Source organism: Bemisia tabaci, chromosome 9 (genome assembly GCF_918797505.1).
Source record: "Bemisia tabaci chromosome 9, PGI_BMITA_v3".
Lineage (NCBI taxonomy): Eukaryota > Metazoa > Arthropoda > Insecta > Hemiptera > Aleyrodidae > Bemisia > Bemisia tabaci.
In genome coordinates, this window is record NC_092801.1 from 4,429,151 (window position 1) to 4,451,859 (window position 22,709).

The 22,709-nt window shown below is 39.2% G+C and overlaps 1 protein-coding gene across 3 annotated transcripts in view; it reads right to left on the bottom strand.

Moving 5' to 3' along the window:
• Positions 1–1,233: 1,233 nt before the first annotated feature.
• The window catches only part of Mctp (multiple C2 domain and transmembrane region protein), a 338,130-nt gene continuing 316,654 nt past the window's right edge, over positions 1,234–22,709 (bottom strand). For all 3 annotated transcript variants that reach the window (XM_072304484.1, XM_072304485.1, XM_072304486.1), the window contains 6 exons: positions 20,167–20,526; positions 16,067–16,196; positions 14,458–14,547; positions 12,842–12,948; positions 10,630–10,837; positions 1,234–9,795 (listed from right to left, as the gene is read on the bottom strand). In XM_072304484.1, coding sequence (XP_072160585.1) covers positions 9,700–9,795; positions 10,630–10,837; positions 12,842–12,948; positions 14,458–14,547; positions 16,067–16,196; positions 20,167–20,526 — 991 coding nt within the window. In that variant the 3' untranslated portion in view covers positions 1,234–9,699. The remainder of the gene's footprint in view (positions 9,796–10,629; positions 10,838–12,841; positions 12,949–14,457; positions 14,548–16,066; positions 16,197–20,166; positions 20,527–22,709) is intronic.

A 22,709-nucleotide genomic window follows, 5' to 3' on the forward strand; every position in this document is an offset into this window, starting at 1 on the left:
TCATTTCTCCTCTTGTTGTGTATAATTTGTGGATGTGTGATCTTCTTTGAGGTTCATTGTTTAATTTCTTGTGTAGTTAAGGATGGGAATGATAGGATTACACCTAGCCGTAATTAATTGGTGGTTGGTCTGCCCCCCGAGTTTGACCTTTTCAGAAGGTAGTTCGTTTGCGGCAAACATCCTGGGGTCTGACCGCAAATCAGTCACCGAAAACACCCGATTTTGTCCTTAGTTTAGGTTTTGCTTAGTTTGGAACTCATTTCAAATGAGATCACTTTAATATTTAATTTTTTCTGTAATACTAGTTTATATTATAATAATTTGTGATGATTAATAATTTGTAATGCTATCTTATTTTCAATTTTAAGGTTGCCGTCCCCTTTAATACATGGAGATTGCACTTTTGAGAGTTTATCACGAAAATCTCGAATTTCCGTACCTTGTAACGGAAAATCCAGACCTTCTCCTTACTCCCGTACCGATCTTTCGAAATCCGTGCTTTAACATTGTAGGTATCCATACTTTTTCCGTACAGGAAACACCCTGAATACACCACTTTTCTCATCAAATACAGTCCTAAGCTTCATTTTCACAGCGCGACGATCCGCTATTTGATTCGTTCCTTTAAAAAATGCCTCCTCATAAAATGCCTAGTCAAATAGGCAATCATCGTCTTCGATGAACATTTTCTCCTCGTGTTCACCTGGGCATGTTGATAGATGCCTAATTTTCCTATTGCTCTGCTGCATGTCCAGGAAGATGAATGAATATTTACTTGGAAGAGTTCTGTTGCGCTTAAATCGGCTTCATCATTATCTGAGTGGAAGAATTTCTGCCAAATGGAAAGATGTGCATTAAGGTATGAGCCCTGAGTCCCATGAGAATATGTGCATAACAGGGCTCGCGCACTGGAAAAAAAAGACACATTGGACCTAGAGTCCAGACTCTCAAAAACATCGACCAGAAAAAGTACTCTTGATTCAATCAGAATCTAGCTTAAATCAAGAACCGAGCCTCTTAATTTCAGCGGATTTCGTTTTGATTCGAGCAAAAATCCGATTGAATCAAGAGTATTTTTTCTTGTCAATGTTTTCAAGAGCATTTCTCAGTGCGCCGTAACGCACATAGTTCCGATTGGCAGAAATACATCCAAATGGTGGTGCTCGACGTACGCATTTTCAAATTCAGAGGTTGAAGGGGAGCGCTCGGACCTTGAAAAAAGAAGAAACGTCGAATTTTTAAAAACAGTTTTATTTTCAAAAAGAATAAAATAGCTTTAAGCAAAACTCGATTGTGATGGAACCAACAGCAGAGGTACGATGCAGCTGTGGTTGGGGTTGGGTGATAAACACGTTTAGCGTGTATGAAAACTGATTTAATTTGATTCTTGTGAGTAATGATTTCAAATGATGCGATCTCAAAAACATTTACATTCAGCTGCGCAGAGGCACAGGGGTAGGGGATCAAAAGTTACAATACATGGTGCTTTGTTTCAATTAAATTGAAAGGGATGAAAAAAATGCGAGGCCAATTCATGTCAATTATAACACATAGGGGGTAACGCTACATGCGTTTCCGTCGTGGTACAAAGCGGGTAGAAATCATAATTGTAAGAACCTATAATACAGGGACAATCAGACGAGGTAAAAAGATGGACATTTTTAAGGGAAAAAAAAGGTGAGAATTAAATAAAAGCGGATGGTAAGATAGAGGTTGGGGAAGATATTCTGTGCCCTGCTGAAATACTCGCAAATCTATAATATCTGATTATGTGAAAGTTGAAAGGGATATTATTGCATGCATGTTGTGACATTAGAAGTAACAGCTATCATTACACATATTCTGTTTCTTTACCGCACTTTCTTAAACATGCCGAACTTTTCCCGAGAACATTTTAATCTATCTCTCTCCAAGATGTAAAATTTGTACCGATTCTGGCGATCTGGAAACACTGATTTTCCTCCTTTAAAGATTTTGGCAAGCTAGAAACACTATTTTTCCGCCATTTAGACGTGCATATGTCGCAGGCAATTAGGAATCGCCGGTAATTTGCAAGCCAGTGGTAAATAAAAATAGAAACTCATAAAATTCAAAAATTAAAGTACAAGATTAGAGTGCTGATTATGTTGCCTATGATGTGAATAGACACAATCCCATCCTTAAAGACATGAAAGAAATATGCACACTCAGGAGAGCTTGCATAAAACTCCGTGACATTAGTCGGGTTGAGATCGGACAGGCAACTAAACTAACTACTTGACAAAGCGGAGAGTATCACGAAAAATGAAGGCGCTTCAAGCCGAGCTCATGCTTTTGAGGACCATCACTCTTAAAAAATGCATCATGCCGATGCGCATTATTGCAATGTATTGAAACAACATGTGAACCGCTTGTTAAGTGTTGGCGACTGCTAAGTGCCTGCGACACATGCATATGAAGCATGTTTGCCTGGCTTAGAATCAATTTTATAACATAAAATATTTAAATCGAAGAAAAGGAGGCCTGTCAACATCCTAGAATCGCCACTGGCGTAGGTTCGTTACAATTTCTTCAAATTTTCAAAGGGAAGTTCATTTTTTAAATAGGTGGTAAAATGTGCAAATTCTCTGAAAGAAGAGAGAATCTTCTTTTCTTAAAAACAACTAAATATGGTAGAATTTCCGGGGAGATTCAATGAAGCGTTGGCCGATACAAACATGTAACTATCCGTGGGAAACCGTTTCAATGAGCTTGCACTCTGTAGGTGCAAAATTGATTCGTTTAATTTTAATGCACGTTCCGTACTTACATATTTACTTACTTACTGGAAACCAAATCCAAAAATCTCATATTTTACTTATAACAAAATGTGTCAACAAAAATAAACATTTCCCCTTTACAGTAACTCGAACTAAACCCAAACTACATGTCAGCAGCAACAAAACAAAAACAACTCTATGCTTATCACATTGTTGGGGAAAACAACAAAATCAGCCAATAACGTGAAATAATAACGGCACAGTGCAGACAAAAATGGACAGCAGTGCTGCAAAATCACGTGTAGCTTAGAATATGAACAATCGACTTAGACAATACGTAGTTATGATTTAATCAACACTTAAATTAGGCACATGAGTTAACCAATTTTCACTGATGATGAAATACAAAACCAATTTACATTATAACTAATTGGAACTAAAAATGGGTCGGACGCAAACAAGAGAATAACAGCTAACTGAGTAGATTTCACGAAAAGTAGAATTGCAAGAAGACCGCGTCGAGCTAATCACGAACATCTAAAATTTCTCATTTATGCGCAATTTGCGTGGTTTGAAACACGCTTTTTCAAATTTTCCGTGTCAGTGGTCGATTGTCCTAAGTGTCCGGCAATCAGTTTTCCTCATTCAGTGACGTACGGAACCCAACCTCAATGAAAAAACACTGGCCGATCCAGCAAATTGGCAACATTGTTTTACTCCATTTAAACCGGATTAAAGTTCCGAATTGCAACATGCAGCCAATCTCAAAGGAAATTATTTCATATTGTGTTGTTAACTCGATTGCTAGTCTTAGTTTAATATGAATACTTCGTGAGCTTACCACGGACAATACGATCCAATTGGAATATGTAGCAAGTGAGAACAATTCAGCTGACTTGTTCACTAAGTCTCTCAGCGGGACTAAAACTCATTCCTTTGCCAAACGTATTGGGCTCCAACGAGAAATTTTGAACTAGTATTCAGAGTATTTTTTCCCCACATATATATCCACATAAGTACCGTGGACTCCCTGTTTTGTCAGCTACTAAAATTTTTGTTCCAAAATTGAGGGGAGGTGTTTTTGAGAACTTAATGTAAAATTTACTGTAATTTTGTGTTTAAAGCACTCGTTTGTAAAATTTATTGTGATTTCAGTTATATTTTTTTGTAAAAATTCAGCAACCGAGGGGAGGTGTAGAAGTACTTGTAGAGAATTTATCAGTCTTGCGGGATTTTTTGTTTTTCCCTATTTCCCCTCTTATTGTTCACTCTGTCCCCCCCCCCCCTGCCTTAGCAGACTCTCTCTGTGTTGGTGTGTGTTCGATGTATGCTCCTCCGCTATGTAAAGTTCTTGAATAAATCAATCTCGGGGCCGGTGAGACTCATCCTCACTAAATAATAAATAATCAATTTAGTTCAATAATTATTTTTATTCTAGAACACTCGACTTATCCTGGTTGGATTACATATTGCGATTAGAAACTATAATTTCTTGCTTATTTTAGAAACAGCTTATTTGCCATCAGTTTCCCGGTGCACATAGGTGTTTTAACGTATGAGCCAGAAATTGTAGTTCTTCATCGCAGAAACGTGAGAGCCCCGTCCCGATGAGACGGTGACTGAAGAAAATCACCGGAGTTTCACTCCCGAGATTTACAGTGGCTTGGCGTGAATTACGATAAATCGATTGTTATGCCATTTACACCTATGGAAAAGGATCGATAAACAGGGTGTTCGCAACGAACACCTAAATAATCGATTCTTTACCATAGGTTTAAATGGCATAACAATCGATACATCGCAATCCACGCCACGCCACTGGTGATTTATCTCATGAAAACAAGTTTCTGACAAAGCTTCACAAAGCGATTCGAATCATCCCAAGAAGCATTTTTCAACTGAAAAATCTCGGTATTTAACAATTCAGATGCGAATATTTGGCGATAAAATTGCTAGGATCATCGCACTGGTGATATCTCGTGGAAACAAGCTTTATACAAAGCTTCACAAAGCGATTTGAATCATCCCAAGTAGCATTTTTCAACTGAAAAATCTCGGTATTTAACAATTTAGATGCGATTATTTGGCGATAAAATTGCTAGGATCATCAACATCTGGGGGATTTTCCTCAATCTTGTCGCATCTAGATTAAATCGCGTTCGATAAAATCGAAACTTTAATCCTACATAAATTATTGTACGTCAAGGAGTAGATTTCAGACAATGGTGATGTGATTGGCGTGATTTCCGTGCGATTATATTTGTGAAAATCCTTCTCAGCTTGCTATATTTCTTGTGCGACAGATCCAATGAACAATAATCACACACAAAATTGAACGTCCGGGGAAATGACTGTACACAAGTAGACAAAAAATGAAAAGTCAGAAACGAACTTAAACTCAAGCGTTTCAACTCGGGTCGCATCCTGCAAGAAGGACCCAGTTTTTGGCTAACAAGGAGTCAGTCGGGTTGCGAAATTCTCCGTAGGCATGACAGTCGGTATTAATCAATGTACGAATTTAGTAAACTGAGATTGAGCTGACAGTAGTCAGCTCGTGCGATTCAATTTTTCACTTGCACACTCAACAGGGAAGAAACATGACTTAGTTGCAGCCAGAATTGGAGAGGAAGGTTAACTGGCTGATAAAATGAGGAAAGTTTAACTTGCGGTGTGTAAGTAGGTGTTGTAAGCAATTCAATTAGGAAAAATCTCAAACAAAATTTCGATACGCCTTCTTCATAAATCCATTTCGGAGTCTCGTTAGAAATTTTACGATGAAAACGTGCCTAACCTTGACAGGAGAGTTGAAGAAACTTGTTAACGTAACCATTCTTCGACTGATGTATTTTCTACCACGGCTCTTACTAGCACACCTTTACTCTTCAATAAAAGATTTTTATGAATTTATAGGTAATTGTTTTACTGAGGGCTATCCATTTCGAGGTTTTGAGCCGCAAAATGCGCGGTGCAGTACCGGACTAAAAAATACGCCACAAGACTGTCAGAGCAGGAATGGTTCCAAGTAAACTTTCTAGCTTCACAGCATGAAAATAAACATGAAAAGGAATTGTTTCAAGAATCAGCATACTGGCTTCTTTAAGTTTAAGCCACCAGTAGCATCAAGTTTCCCTATCACATTAGTCCCGTATAATAGATGAATTAATGGTTTTGCAATTTATTTGATGACTTTCTCACAATAATTTAGAATTCACACGTTTCCACTATGGGAATCAATATTTAATTGACTGAAGGCTGGACGCATTATGCCAAAGACGCTTAAAAACTCTTGAAATTTTCAGAGAGATCGATGTATTCCAGGCAAGATATCAATTTGAAGATTTGATTTTAGTTGAACGATTTGCCCCATGCGCACGTATTGTACATAACTTGTTAACTTCAGATGCCTATTTATTGTGGTTGCATACTTCAAGCGCGAATGTATTGCGAATAGCTATCTTATTGGTACTTATTGCTTCGTTTCTGTTGAAAATGGGAGGGGGCGCATGGGGGGAACCAGGTTCAACCATCAGTGACGATTTAATTGTAGGTAAACGAAATTTCTATGAATTGCATTTTGTTCACCTAGGCGCATTGGAAACACGACAAATAGGAAACTGGAGATCGAAAAAAAAATAAAAAGTTTAAACGGTTATGTTAGGAAGTTTTTGTGCATTTACTTGCCTCTCACATAATTAACATGTTTCATAAATAATCGTAACCCACAATTGTAGTTTCAATCTTAGCTGTGCCATCAATTTCAAACCGTTATACGTGTAAATATTTTTGCGGCATTACTAGTAGACTGACTCTTGGACTGCATTTTGCAATATGGAACTATAAATTCTGGCTCGGTTGAAAAACAACGTATGTGCCATTAGTTTCCCAATGCACATAATTGTTTTTCCAGATGAGCCAGAATTTATAGTTCCAAATTGCAAAATGCAGTCCACTTCTTGCATCAACACGTCCAAATCCGGACCCAAAACAAACACAAAATCTGACTCGAAGGAAAGCCACTCAACCATTAACGAATAAATGAATTTGCCTGCTAGCAAAATTATACCTTAAAACAATATTAAATAAAACTGCCTCTAGTTTATGTACAATATCACAATATTGACGGGAGGGAGCCTCCCCAAAATGGACTGCATTTTGCAATTTGGAACTATAAATTCTGGCTCATCCGAAAAAACACTTATGTGCATAGGTAAACTAATGGCACATACGTTGTTTTTAAACCGGGCCAGAATTTATAGTTCCAAATTGCAAAATGCAGTCCAAATAATCTCATTTGAGAGGGAAAAATCATAACTAAGCCTGGTTGCCTTAAGAGATACTTGAAACTATTATTGATATTAAGAATTGGTTGCGAAGGGGCCACATTAAATCGAAAGGCGTATACAGGTTTTAACATGATAGAAAAAGCAATGGGGAGATTACGCGAAACTTTCTGCAAGATCTATTATAGATACTTCGTTGAGTTAGTGAAGGGATAAGGATTTCGGTGGCATGATTTTCTTCGGGGTTCATTTCATAGGGAAAGACAACGGCAGGTACAGGTGTGGATTTAGTTCGTCCCTTATAACTGAAGAACGTCAACACATTTTCTGTAAGGCGCCTTAGTCCTTACGAAACGCTTGCGGAATTGAGATCAGAGCATTAAAAGAAAAGGTGGGATTGCTTGAACATCATGCATAATAATTGCACACATGTCTACAACTAATGTTAGAATCAATGTAAAAGTAGGTACACAATTTTGAACAGAGACCTGACGAATAAATTGCCGAGCAAGGTACAAAGATTCTAAGGGTGACTTAGACTTCTTCGAGGGTTCTACAATAACCAATCCCAGCCTTGAGAGAACCGGGTAGTTTAATAAAGCTGCATCTGCTTTATCAAAAACAATGCTTCGACCTTGATCTGTTGCATTATTCAGTTTACTCCGATAGGAAAGTGATTCAAGTCTCTGGATTAGTGTTTTCAGTTAAAAGAAGAAACTGCAAATAACACTCGTTAAACAGGGTGGATTTTAAGAGCCATTTACAATAGAAATGAGATGACATGATTTCGAAATCCACGGTTCACACATGGTGGTCTTTCAACGGGGGAGAAGTAATCGGAGACATTTTCAGTAGCCTAAACATACATCCCAATTCAATATTAAGGGTATACGTTCATGTCATTTTTCAAAAACACATCAAAGCGCGGACGAACGCCTTTGTCATGGACAAGTCGTAAATCCCCATTAAGCACATGTCTATCAGCATATTTTAACTTGGAATTAGTTAAAATTCTGTTAATATTTTTCTGACAATAAATCGATGAGCTTCGGCTTATGTGGTACCGGTATTCAGCTACATAATACAGAGACTTAAACCGATCTTAAGTCACCCTAACGAATCGATTTCTGACGCGAGAAACACGACCTCACGGCTTTCTGACGGTTACAGGCCTCACCATCATCGAACGACTTTGTCTCTACCTCCTCATCAGACTTATGAAAATATATCTTGACGTAAAAAACAGGAATAAATGCAGGAAATGGAATGACTTTGACAGATAAAGATCTGAAAAAAAATTACAAATACAGACGAGAGATACTCAAAAAGTTAGTGTAAAATCAAAATGCTCAACTTGCTTGGCCTTAAACGTATGTCACAAAGTTAGAATTGGTTTTCAAGAACACCAAGGGAGAAGATAAAGCAAAAGGTACTCTTTGATTTCAAAAGGATGTGACTTTTTAGAGAGAAAGGCTAAGTCAGAAACGTTACTTGTAAAATCGGTAATTGGGACTTAACAAAATTGGGTATTCTCTGGGAGAATGTGGGCAGGGAATCAGTGGCAAGTTAAGATCTCAACTTTCGTAGGAAGGAAAATCTCATTTGTAGGGAAAACCGATTATCAAGGCTTAAAAAAAAATCTTAAAATTATTTCATCGAATGGTAAAACAACTGTTCAACTTGAAAGTAAATATAGACTAATTAGTAGATGAAGTCCAGTACATGTTCCGGGTCGGGGTGAAATACGCTAACCGAAACTAGATGCTGACGCGATTAAATTTAAACAACAACCGGAAAAAGAAATCACGGGATAATACACATTTCTTGAAAATTATAATACAGAGACCGAGAGGTCTGTACAGTTAGGGTGCTGAAATTGACAGCAGGTATGGGACATAACTGTTTTGGACAAGGGTGTTGCCGTAAAGTTTGAATGCAATAGAACTTGAACATACTTCCAACCGGGGCTTTCAACGTCGATCATTCTCTGCTTGGTTCAAACTTCTTAAGAATCGAGGCAACAATTCAACGTGAACGAATTGGGGGGGGGGGAGGGGAGGGAATGTTGAATCATTTCTTATCAATGTGGGTAGGAAGTCCGGAAGTTTTGAAGGCTTTGAGCTTTGAACATATCAGTGGGTGAAACAACTCCAAGAAAAGATCAAAGAAAATTTCAAATTAGCAAACTTTGAAAATGAATAAACCTGTGAGATGGATACAACGGGGCACAGCTTTAGTTAGCTGTAATTGCTCGTTTACATAATCAAGCAAATGGTCAAACGCAATTTTTACAGGATCCAAAATATTAGGAAAAAGAGCTCCTAGCTAACTAGTAGGTATAAAATGGATATAAACAGGTAAACGTGAGAAAGTCGTTGTTTAGAGGACAATAAACTCGATTATCAGTAGAACCGTTTCGGTAAGAATGCACTTGAGTCATCAATGTCATAATCTTTACAATAAACTTTTAGTAACTTCATAACTCACTAACAATAATGATAAAATTTTTCAGCCCCTCTACGACTAGGGCATGATGATTGAGCTTAAGAACTAAATATCACTTTGGTTTCACGGGTTCAAGTACAAGGTATCAAGGGTAAAAAAAAACCAAGTAGCGGTCTGAACCGGTTTCTAAGAGGAAAAAAGCACATGTAAAGGAACTTTCATCGAGATTGACAATTCTAAGAGCCTTTGGGTTTCTTGCGGAGATCTCTTTTGCCAGCACCACCGGTGTTGGGATCTGATGTTTGTTGAACTCGCAGCTCTCTGAAGGCAATCTAAAAGTGAGAAATTGAAAGTCAGCGTAATGAAATGAAAATTTCAATGGTAAAAGTGTACTGCTTCAGAGAGAGAGACCGAGAGAGACGGAAGAGTATTATTCCTTTGTTTAATTGTTTCTTTCTTTCTTCTTTTGGATTCTTTTGCTATTGACTACCTGCAATATATAGACACAGTAACAATACCCTGGCAAAAATGTTTTCTGTCTCATTAGTAATGTTGCATCAACGTTGCAACAAATTCTCTGTCGATATTGCCAGGACTTGTAGCAGCGTAGATGCAATATTCCTTTGCAGATGGAAAGGCATAGTGAAATTCGTCTCTAATTGGCTGTGATATACGCCTCTTTGGGCGGTGATTGCATTTCTAAGAACACGACTCATCGTCCAATATTCTGCAAAAACTCGACGAATCCTGCTCCAACAACCAGAACTGACAACAATCCCCAGAAAATTCTCATGTTGGCAGTTCAACAACATTACGGCTACTATTTTCAGCGATCAAATCTCTCCTTTTCCCTTCCACCATTGATTGATAGACAAATCTATAGGCAAAGAGAAAATGGGCAATCTTATGGTAGGGACCGGGTGGTTGCAACGGACTGAGAAGGTTTAAGTAACATAAACTAACTAACGGCAACCCACGATAGGCCCACTGAGGAAGTTCATCTATTTTTCCACCTCAAAGAATCATCCGTTTTAAGCGATAGGATCGCTAAGTTTTCCTTTGGTTATTTTCGTCCAAAGCTTTGCCCATAATTTGATCACAACGGCAGGTGCAGTTCCTCATTGCAGTGCAATGATAATTGTGTTTTGATCAAAACAAGAACTTACGAGCTCTTCATTATCAGGTACCCTGGAGAGGAGGTCCAAGACTTCGTTGTTGGGAACGGTGTGCGGGCGGATGAGTTTGCGCGCGAATTTGTTGATGCCCCAGGCCATGATGAGGTACCTCACGGGCACCCAGTACAGGACGAAGCAGATGAGCGTGGTTAGGAACATGGCCAGGAAGCTCAGGAACGGCACGGTGAAGTTGAACGTGCTGGAAACGAGAGGACTTGCTTAGGTAGGCACGTTTTTGAAAACAAAAATAACTTAGCGACGTTACTTTTCCTCCATCGGCAATTTCAAACCCAAAACGTTATAACTAGATAGATGCTTACAATTTCCCAAGTTCAAAGTATAGCATATTCAACGAGAAAATCTCAATTTTTGCTATCAAGTTCAGATTTTGGACGATTTGTGTACGATAAAATCGCTAGAATCACCGACATCTGAGCGATTATCCTCATCTTAACGTAGTTTGGGTCATTTCCTAAGTAGCACTTCCAATGGAAAAATCGCGATATTTTGAAATTGAGTTGCGATTTGTACACAATTTTTTCGCAATAAAAATTCCAAAAATCATCGACAATCTGCATAATATCGCGTTTGATAAGATCGAAATTATGTCTCAGATTATCACGATTTTTGGTTGGATAATATTGCAATCAATCGCCGTCAATAGAATGGCGATTTTATTGCAAAATGCGATGAAATCGCCATTTTTTATCCGATGATATTGCAATAAATCGACGTCGATAAAATCGTGATAGGTACATTCTCCAATCAATTTCGCAACCTATCGCGATTGCTGCTTTCACGACGCGAGTGTAATCATCAGATTATTGCTCCTGATTCTGAAGTTATTTGCACAGAGTGATCAGGTAGAAGGACAAGTAACGTTTGCGATATCATTTGTCCTGATATAGATGGTAAAATTAGATATAATTTGAAAAATATACTTCTCACGGGTAAGAGGGTGGTAACTCGGGATGAGAAGCAAGTTACCTTTTTAAGCGAAACGGTCAATTGCCACTTTATATGTTCTTTGAAAAACTAGTCAAAGTAAAATTGCAATATCATTTATCCCGATGCAGATGAGAAGATCGGACCAAATACAAAAATGAACTTCTCAGAAGTTAAAGGTGATAACTTAGGATAAAAAAGTGAGTTATCGGACGGACGAAAAAGTCAATGACCTCTTAGTATTTTCTTTGAAAAACTAGTCAACGTGATTTCTTGAAAACTTTATTGATTTTCCTTCCCTACTAGGAGAATATTCTGCATGAATTTCTAACTATAAAGATAGTTTTTTTTTATTCAGGAAATGAAGTAGGAGATAAGGCATTGCATCAGAGCTGAATTGAATCACTAAATACAAAAAAGGCACATGTCCAGAAAACCATATTGTTCAGGAGACATACAAAACTGTTTATTTCGCGGTAGATATCTTTTGGAAAGTCGTTATGTTTAAAAAAATATCTACCACGAAATAAACAGTTTTTGGTGTCTCCTGAAAAATTTGGTTTTCTGGACATGTGCCCTTTTTGTACTTAGTGATTCAATTAGGAGCGAATCCCAGATCGTTCCACAACACTCATTATATTTTTCAAAGTCATATTCACGTAAATAAATAAATAAATTTAAAAAAAAAAAAAAAAAAAAAAAAAAAAAAAAAAAACCGAATCTACTTTACACAGGCAAAAGTTTGCAATAGACTAATTAGACGCATATAAAGAAAAAGGCACTATATCCACTTTCACAAACTCCCTCAGGTCCATAAGAATACACGCATGCCAGAACTCATGTCAAAATGATATACTTCCTTCTGATTTGAACGCGTCCGGTTTGAAGTGCCACCGGAACCGCTCGGGAACACAGCTTAAACTGTTTACCTGGGGTTTAAAAACCGTTTTCTTCAAGTCAACGACGAGCCTCATAAAGCAGTGTAAACTTTCACGTTACATCCTCCACAGAGCGCTTACTTTGAAGCACAGTATACTTGTATACTGGAATGTAACATTTAAAAGCTGGAGAGTAATTTAGACTGACTGCGTTTGTTCCGGGAAGTATTTCAACCCGTGCAAGCGGCATAGCTTGAATTTAAGGCTCAGAAAAGGAAGGATGAGAAAGTTGAGGTTGATGAAATGTTTGAACCTTAATTGCGGTTCTGAAAATTAAATAAACCGCAGGAATATTTGAGTTTCAAAATCGTTTGACTTACTTTTTAACCTGCTCCCCGAGGGATGCGATAAAACCGATGGAGTTTTGCACCGTCTGGGTAACTTCCTGGATTGCCTGAAGTTTCTCTTTCAGACTTTTCTTCTCTTCCTGGCGGTAGAAGATAAAAGCACGATTAAACAAATAGTTTATCTTTTACGTATAAAAGAAAAATTTTCAATTTTTTTTTTTTTTAAGTTGAGGAAGCGTTTTCTGCGGAAGCTGTTAAGAAATTAAAATGTTAAAACATTTGATCCCTCACTTGCGACGCAGTTAAATTACGTTATTTAATTACCTCCCGAGTGAAAGAACAAATTTTTAAAAATTTTAATTTAAAATACAATGGTTCTAAGTCCTCAAAATCAAGATGAAAGAGAGTGCTTCAAATTTGTTAGTTTTTTTTTTTTTTTTTTTTTTTTTTGATCAACTGAGATCTACGTCAATCATGATGGAAATTTTCAAACTTTTGGGAGCGTTTTAATTTTCTCAAAAAACAATTCTGACACAGTGCTTAATCTAAAATGATTCAAATTTTACTGAATTCACGATCCCGACTTTATCTTTAAACATATAGTAAACTATTTAATAAAACTGTGTAGTTTTTCACGAATTGAGTACCTATCCTAAAGCGCTGCCATGCATTTGTCCCCGAAGTTTTCTCCGCAACTGTGTGGCAGTAATACGATTGTGAATGAATCGCATTCGCTGCAAAAAACTACTGAATATTATCCAGCATTTCAAACCAAGGGAGGACGTCTCAAGTACTGAACGCGTTTGGATAGATACAGAAAAATCGAAGAGTAGCAGTTACGACATGTTTCTTTAATAAAAATTCTTCGTGGGGACGGACAAAAAGAGAAACAGATAACTGTTTCGTTTTCTTTTGGACGACGGCGCGATGTTAACGCAAGGTCTGGGTACAATTATACGTGCTCGGGGAATGTGCGTGTTGCGTGCGAAAAAAATGAAGGCGCTTCAGTTTTTCCTGTCTCCAACACGCAAAACGTGCGTAATGGTGCCTTACGTTGGTGTTGAACGTGTCATTGGTACTGAACGCGTTTGGATAGATACAGAAAAATCGAAGAGTAGCAGTTACGACATGTTTCTTTAATAAAAATTCTTCGTGGGACGGACAAAAAGAGAAACAGATAGCTGTTTCGTTTTCTTCGGGCCACGGCGCGACGTTAACGCAAGGTCTGGATACAATTATACGTGCTCGGGGAATGTGCGTGTTGCGTGCAAAAAAAATGAAGGCGCTTCAGTTTTTCCTGTCTCCAACACGCAAACGTGCGTAATGGTGCCTTACGTTGGTGTTGAACGTGTCATTGGTACTGAACGCGTTTGGATAGATACAGAAAAATCGAAGAGTAGCAGTTCTGACACGTTTCTTAAATAAAAAATATTCTTCGTGGGGACGGACAAAAAGAGAAACAGATAGCTGTTTCGTTTTCTTCGAGGCCACGGCGCGACGTTAACGCAAGGTCTGGATACAATTATACGTGCTCGGGGAATGTGCGTGTTGCGTGCAAAAAAAATGAAGGCGCTTCAGTTTTTCCTGTCTCCAACGCGCAGACCGTGCGTAATGGTGCCTGTCAAAGGCTACAAAAAGCAATGACGTACCCTGTCCTTGTCTTCGTCGTCATCATCATCATCACCGGTTGGCTCGTCGTCATCCTCATTGGCGGACCAATTCCCCATCAAAGTTTGCACCTGCGAATAAACCCGACTTGCGTTAAAAAGGACACTCTTTCTGAGTGGATTCCAGTGAAATCTCGCAAGTCAAATTGTCAACAGTACACCAGGAGAAATTGCAACTAAGGCGGCTTTCCGTCTTATCCGCTTCACTGCTTAGCACGATATGACCTCGAAAATCCGGGCTAAGCTATGTGAAGTAACTTATGAGCATTGTGTCTCGAGTCGCTGACAGAGGCGGATCCAGAAATTTGGCAACACCGAATTTCCTCATTTAAACCTATGCTAAATAATCGATTCTTGACGGAGCACCTGGCCCCTCCAAGAATCGATATATTTCCGTAGGTTTAAATAATGGAGGAAATCCGGTGTTGCCAAATTGCTGGATCCGCCAATGGTCGCTGACCATGATTTTTCCCTGATTTTCAAGAGCTCATTGTCGGATCGAAAATCAAGTTTTCCCCACTTTTCTAGGCTCTTCTTGCGAAAAGCTCATACTTTCCGGAATTCCAGACGAGAAAATCGTACTCTTTTCATCTTTCCACCGATTCTTCTACGCACACTAGAATATTACATTCCAAATGCTTTTCGATGTTACATTATCCGACCAATAAAAGCTTCTCTTTATTCTGACGATTTGAAGATTTAAGAGGTCAAGTCAGTGTTGGCGGCCCACGTGCAATGAAATAAACCTTAAAATGGTCTGAAAGCGGAAGAACAAGAGAACCTGGTTCTTGGAACAGTCCTTGCTTATACCCTGATTTTCCATTCCCTCAAGATTCCCGAATTTCAAAGGCTTTTAATTTCCTAAGGAATTTCGATTTTCCGGGGTAATATCCCGGTCCTGCACACTAGGTGCAAGTAGTTACTTTGGTAACTTTTCCAATTTGCACTTTTCCGGGAAAATTAAATTTCCGTGTTTCACTTAGCATCGCTTCGCTATAATAGCGAGCGCTCAATCATTCTTTCTCGAATCAATTCAACAAAAATCACTCTGTAAAAATAGAGCGTTCTACAGCTGACAGGGTTAAGTTGAATGATTTCAGATAGGTTTCACTCTTAACGCGACATTCGCAAAGGTTCCTTCCCCCGTGGGTGCGGTCAAAATTATGATGATCATGGATAGTGTTTTGGTTCACTGGGAAAAAAAAAAACACATAGGATCTAGAGTCCAGACTCTTAAAAACATCGAAAAGAAAAACTACTCTTGATTCAATCAGAATCCAGCTTAAATCAAGAACCAAGCATCTTAATTTAAGCGGAGTTCGTTTTGATTCAAGCAAAAATCCGATTGAATCAAGAGTATTTTCTCTTGTCAAAGTTTTCAAGAGTCTGGACTCTAGATCCAATGTGTTTTTTTTCCCAGTGTTCATAAACGTGTTTTCTATTCTACTAAATTCCAGCCGGAATACCGCGCCATGCAACAGGTGGCCTTGGACCTCCGAACACTTGAGCTTCGTGCAAGATCCCTCCACCCTCAAAGGAAATTACAAAGGCTGTCAAAGGAGCCCGGAGGAAGACGAACACAGGCACTTACAACGTAGCACTTGAGGAAAACGAGGATCATCGCTAGCGGAGCCATGTAGGGTTCAAAGTAGTAGCACAGTAAAATGAACACAGTGAGAGCTATTATACTTTGTATCGTTGACTCCCACTCCAGCCATCGCCTGTGAAAAAGAAACATCAAGGATTCGTTATTCATGACGTCGTTAGTGGAATGAAGTTCTGCTTCGTTCGTAACATCGTTAAGAATCCAAGACACTTCGAAGTCTTCCGCTGGATTAAGAATCGACGACTTTCAGTATGTTGGAGTTTTTTTGCCAACGTGCGTTGAAAATTCAGCATAACGCTGAAAATCTCAAAACAGAGGGAAAAAGCTCATTCGAGCAAAGTTTTCCCTAAAAGAGACATATCTCTTTGAGTTTGTGTTTGGTGCATCACTAGTTAAGTCCGTTCAGGAGGGCAACCGCAGACGCGTTTCGGCCTTGTTGGGCCAATCCTCAGTGCAGTGCAGCCTCCTGAATTTTCGGCCACCAAGCTCTAATGAGATTTTCAGCTTTATGCTGAATTTTTAACGCACATAGCAAAAGACTCCAACACACTGTCTTACGACCCGTGCGTCCACCGCAATCGGTTTGTGCGCGACGACTTTCATTTGGACCGCGTTTAGCAGAAAGGAACCAAGCCACATCAGCTATTGCCAAATTCAACTGGGCAATTTAATGTTGTATAAGAGAACGTTTGTGCGGATTCCTTTGAAAATTTTAAGGAACTTGCTTAGTACAATGCAGAAAATTCCCTCTTTTGCACACAAATCTGCACAACTGTTTTTTACGACAAAATTTAATTTCTCAGTTAAATTCAGCAATAGCTGGTGTGACTTGCTTCACTTCTGGTTAACGCGATCCATTTTATAACCGCGTTTAGCAGAAAGGAACCAAGCCGCATCAGCTACTGCCAAATTCAACTGGGCAATTTAATTTTTTACGAGAGAACGTTTGTGCGAATTCTATTGAAAATTTTAAGGAACTTGCCCCGTAAAATACAGAAAATTCCCTCTTATTTGCACAAAAATCCACACAACTGTTTTTTTACGAAAAAATTTAATCGCGCAAGAAACCTTGGCAATAGCTGATGTGACTTGCTTCATTTCTGGTTAACGCGATCCATTTTTAACCGCGTTTAGCAGAAAGGAACCAAGCTACATCAGCTATTGCCAAATTCAACTGGGCAATTCAATGTTTAACAAGAGAACGTTTGTGCGGATTCCTTTGAAAAGTTTAGGGAACTTGCATTGTACAATGCAGAAAATTCCCTCTTAATTGGACGAAAATTTACACAACTGTTTTTCTGAAAAAACATAATTGCCCAAGAAAACTTGGCGATAGCTGATGTGACTTGCTTCATTTCTGGTTAGCGCAATCCATTTTTCAACCATAGATAGTACTTTTATTACATTCTCTACACGACAAGTGTACCGTCTGTGTGCCGTATTTTGCATGATTAGGATGACTTGTTGGACCGGTTTGTGACGTTTTTCCTCTTATCCAGGAGAAAACTTTTTTAGGTATTTTCCATTTTTTGACCCCCTCAGGGGGAGGGAAGCGGATGGCAACTAAAAATTTCAAATTGCCACCCCCCTCATGGCCAGGAGTGCGTGACTTTTGAATAATCCTATATATCTTAATTAGAATTAAAGTTATTGCCAGTGGTGCGTGACTTTTGAATAACCCTGTATGTATGACGCTCTTTTAATTTTGACACTATTGCAAATTATATCCGTGATGTAAAATATCGTTAAAAACTTTAAAATATGATTATGTCTATGTTTCAAGGGTAAGCGGAAAGATTTCTAAGTGATACAAATTTTTAAACCACACCACCTGGGTTCGTTTAATTCCACCTTCATTAGAAAACGATGTTGTCCAAATGGAACTCTAGGAACGAATGAACTGTACGAAAACAGTTGCCTGGCGCGACTACCGAGGTAGATTCAAGAACACCTACATTTCCCTGTAACTTGGTAAGAGAGGGAGCGAGAGGTGTGGATGGCTTCCGAGGAAGTTCAACTCGGTGAGAGTGTTATTAAAGTTCCAGAGCGGACGGTTAAAGCTCTCCCCGCGGGGATTCACCCCGTGACGTGCTGACGTCACTGCTCCGGAGCTCTGCGCCAAAAGTTGCGGAGAAGTCGGCGCTTCCTGTACCGTTTGGCGAGACTCATTCACCCTCGTGGGTAACTAAAGAGTTCCAATTGCACTTTGATCCGGATTGCACTCGAATCTATTCGCACGAAAGTAGGCGGAGCAGATTTCTGCCATCCGGAATAAAAATCTTACTTCATCATCCTTTCACTCTGGTGGGTATCTGAAGAGTTTCAATTGCATTTAAATCGGGAATGTGCTCGATGCTATTGGCACGAGTGTAAACGGAGCAGATTTCTGCCATCCAGAAAAGAAATCTTACTTCATCATTCTATCACTCTGGTGGGTATCTAAAGAGTTTCAATGGACCAGTAGACAAGGTCCGAATTGCCGCATTCTGGTACATGTTTCTGAACCTAAATTTCACGTAAAACACAGGGCGCACTGCGAAAATAACAGAAATCAACTCCTCACGAAGATATTTACTGATTCTTGTTGCGTGGATTCAAACCACCCGCTCATTAAAATTCAATGCTATATACGTGATTCACATCGCACGCTAGACGTCATCATAAACCTACAAAAACCCTCAGAGACATTTTTCGGGCAAAAATTCCAGTCGAGGAAATTGACGTGTCACTTCCTTTTAATCAAGTATAAGATAGGCAAAAACCTTTGATGAATTCCCAAGGTCCACTAAGACTAATAATCATCAAAAAGTTCCAAAAACTTACTCGAAAGGAAAAAAATAAAATGAAAAATAAATCCCTTGCCAAAAATATTTTAAGATACATTTTGGCGAAATTCCCTGACAATTGAGGATGTGACGGATGGTTAAGAAGGCATAATTGACAGTACTTAGAGGCAAAATTTGTCGTTCGAAATCTCAAACCCATTTTTGAAAGCAAATGAAGGTAATTTAACAAATTTTCCCTGACGTTTTAAAATTCCCGGATAGCTCCCGGTTTTCCCAGACTGTGGCATATGGCAACCCTGACGAATGTAGGTGGAGCAGATTTCTGCCATCCAGAATAGAAAATCCGCATCTCACTTCATCATTCTTTCACCCTGGTGGGTATCTAAAGAGTTTCGATTGCATTTTAATCGGGAATGCGCTCGATGCAATTCGCAGGAATGTAGACGGAGCAGATTTCTGCCATCCAAAATAAGGACGCCGGATCTCACTTCATCGAACTTTTAATTTCCGTACCCGTTTCAATCACCTGAAGATGGGCGGCCCGCTCGAAATGGTCCTTGTGTATAAAATAAAAGTAAGTCACACCGGAAAAAAAAAACACATTGGATCTAGAGTCAAGACTCTTGAAAACATTGACAAGAAAAAATACTCTCGATTCAATCGGATTTTTGCTTGAATCAAAACAAAATCCGCTTAAATTAAGAGGCTTGGTTCTTGATTTAAGGTAGATTCTGATTGAATCAAGAGTATTTTTTCTTGTCGATGTTTTAAAGAATCTGGACTCTAGATCCAATGTGTTTTTTTTTTTTTTTTTTTTTTTTTTTTTTTTTTTCCAGTGCATCTAAAATCGATTTTGGATTTTTACCGATGCATGCCAAAAGACGGATTCCAGTGTCGCGCACCATAGCCCGAGTTGATTTAAGTAATTCTTATACTTGTAAATTTAATCTCATCATAGCTAATCTCTGTTACTTATAGTCCTAATAACTCTTGTTCCTTAAATTCAATTTATCACTTTCATTGTAAGTGAAAACGTATCTGTTCTATATCAAGCGATAATAAACAAACAAAACAACAACAAAAATCCGTTTTGGAAAAAATTTCAATTTGCATCAAGTCATGCGCCGGAAAAGGTCGCGTCCGTTTGCTCATACTTACTGGATTCATTGTAAGTGAAAACGTACCTGTTCTATATCAAGCAATAATAAACAACAACAAAAAAAAATCCGTTTTGGAAAAAATTTCAATTTGCATCAAGTCATGCGCTGGAAAAGGTTGCGTCCGTTTGCTCATACTTACTGGATGACTTTACTAATATCGATGATCCACATGATGATGGCTTTGAGCCTCATGACGTTGCGGACGAAGACCTGTCTCTTGAACTTGACCTCGGGGTTCATGTACTTGTCCTCCTTGGGGTTGAGGGTCCTGATGCAGGCGCGGATGGGGTTCCAGACGATGTCCATCTCGAGGAGGATCTGCGGCGAGTTCCCCTTGGCCCGCCCGTAGAGCTTCTTGTCTTTGAGCGCGTACCATCGCTTCTCCCCGTTCTTGATCCGGATCAGCGGGATCGCCACCTTCCCCAAGAACTCCACCTTGTGATCCTTGTCCTCGTCGTACACCGTCACCTCCAGCACCGAATGAATGTCTTTAACATTACTGGAAAGTAGACCAGTAAATATTCATGAATTCATTGTGAATGTATACATGCAATAATTTAAAGGCTCTAAATTTGCATTTATACAGGTGAATGATCCCTGATATCAGTGGAATATGTTTGTGCATTATAATTTGTTAGGTTTGTGAAGACAACATCCAGCTGTGATCCATATTGTGTTGATACCGACTGTGACGGTAATGCTGAATGAATTTCATATTTATTAAATAATTCATGATAAATTGTCTTCATGGACGCGCTTCTTGTGAATCAACTAAAAACACAAGATCTGTCAAACAGCAACTCTCTACGTTCAATATTAACCGAGATATCGGCCTTTGAAAAGTCAGGTTTTTGGCATCATCCGCCTGCCATGATAACGATTCCAATGATTATCTTCATGTCTCATTCGGGGTATCTACTAAAACAGGCTGGTCAAAAATAAGTACTCTTACGGTTCTTTTTCAGTACATTCTCAAGAAATTCAGTACCTCCTCCAACAGAAAAATTCCGTACTTTTTCAGTATCTCCATCTGACGAAATTAGAAAAATTTCAAAAATTTGAAATTGCGACAAAAATTACGAAAAATTAAAAAAAATTCCGGACCTTTTTGCGGAATTTCCGCACTTTTTCAGTACTTCTGGACCGTCCTTAAAAAATCAGTACTATTTCCGGACTTGTAGACACCCTGTCATTACAAGTTGGTATGATGAAGTATAGTAAAGGGAACTCATTCCCTAACAAATCCTTCCATCACCTTGTGCGCGTGTATCATGCAAATAAGCTTATTTCACTGATAAGCTGGATGCGTAGGACAAACTGAAGGGGATTATGACTAGAATTAAGTTTTTTACAGTAGATTTGAAGCGTAGAGGCTTTGGAAAATCATGACCTCAAGGAGACATTTTAAGTTTTTGGGGTTTTTCTTTCCAGGTACTGATTACAGCCGGAGCGGAGAAATCCGCTGAAAACTTTTGGATGCTACTCGTCAAGAAGACGAGCCCTACCTTTCTAGGTAAAGGCGAGGGTTTTAGTTCAAGAACGCGTGACCACTGCGGTCCTACGCCTTTTCTACCGCCTGATCTAGTCCCCCCAGGCAAACGGCGTTCACCCGTTACCCAAGCCCTTGTTGAACGGGACATCCTAGAATTCGGGTCCACCTCTTTGCACCGGCCCAAAGATGCAAATTTGGACCGCGCCATTGAGCGCACGCGTAGAGTTTTCGCTCTACCCAATAAGTTGAGACCATATACGCTTGAGCAAGTCTTAGAGACTGATTTAGACATTTGGAACAAATCGCCAGGTCTGCCTTGGTCAAATTTTCGTGGCCCAGATAATAAACCGATATTCAAACGAAAGCGTCGGTAGTTCAGAATGACGCTGCTCTCCATTATATCAAGAGACAGATTTCGAAAGTAAAGCATGGCGAAGCTTACGTCCCACCTGATTTTCAGGCCTCTGTTAGAGCACACATCTGCGAAGAAACGGATACGAAGGTCCGTGCAGTGTGGGGCTACCCACTCGAAGTAATACTGATGGAGTCTCAATTCGCTGTACCTTGGATTCGCGCATATCAGCGACTCCCTGCTCATTCCACGCCTATTGCTTACGGCCTTGAAACAGCCACAGGCGGAGCGATGAAGGTTGTTAGACGCATGCAAAAACAAGGAAAATGGTATTACAGCCTTGACTTTAGACGGTTTGATAAGACCGTACCAGCTTGGCTCATTGAGTTAGCCTACGATATTCTTCTTGAAAATATTGATATCTCTACTTATGATGACGGCTCAATTCCAAATGCTCAGCGTTTATTGAATATGTTTAATTTTACAAAATCGTATATGATCAACACACCTATAAGGACAGCGACTGGGAAACGCTTTCGCAAATCAAATGGCGTAGCAAGTGGGACTTACTTCACAAAGCTTATAGGAAGCATTTGTAACACAATCTTAATAACGTGGATGATCATAACCTTGACTGGTCATGAACCGGAGGACCTAGTTGTCCTAGGAGACGATTCTTTGTTTCCCTTATCTAAGAAACTTGATGGTCAGTTCTGCTTCGCGCGCCGTCGGGGAAGGTACCTACACGCGTATCTCGTGGATCTCATGATTACGTGATTCGGCTTTGCGGTCTTTTTTCGCGTGATTCGTTTTTACGATTTTTGTCTTGCGATTATTG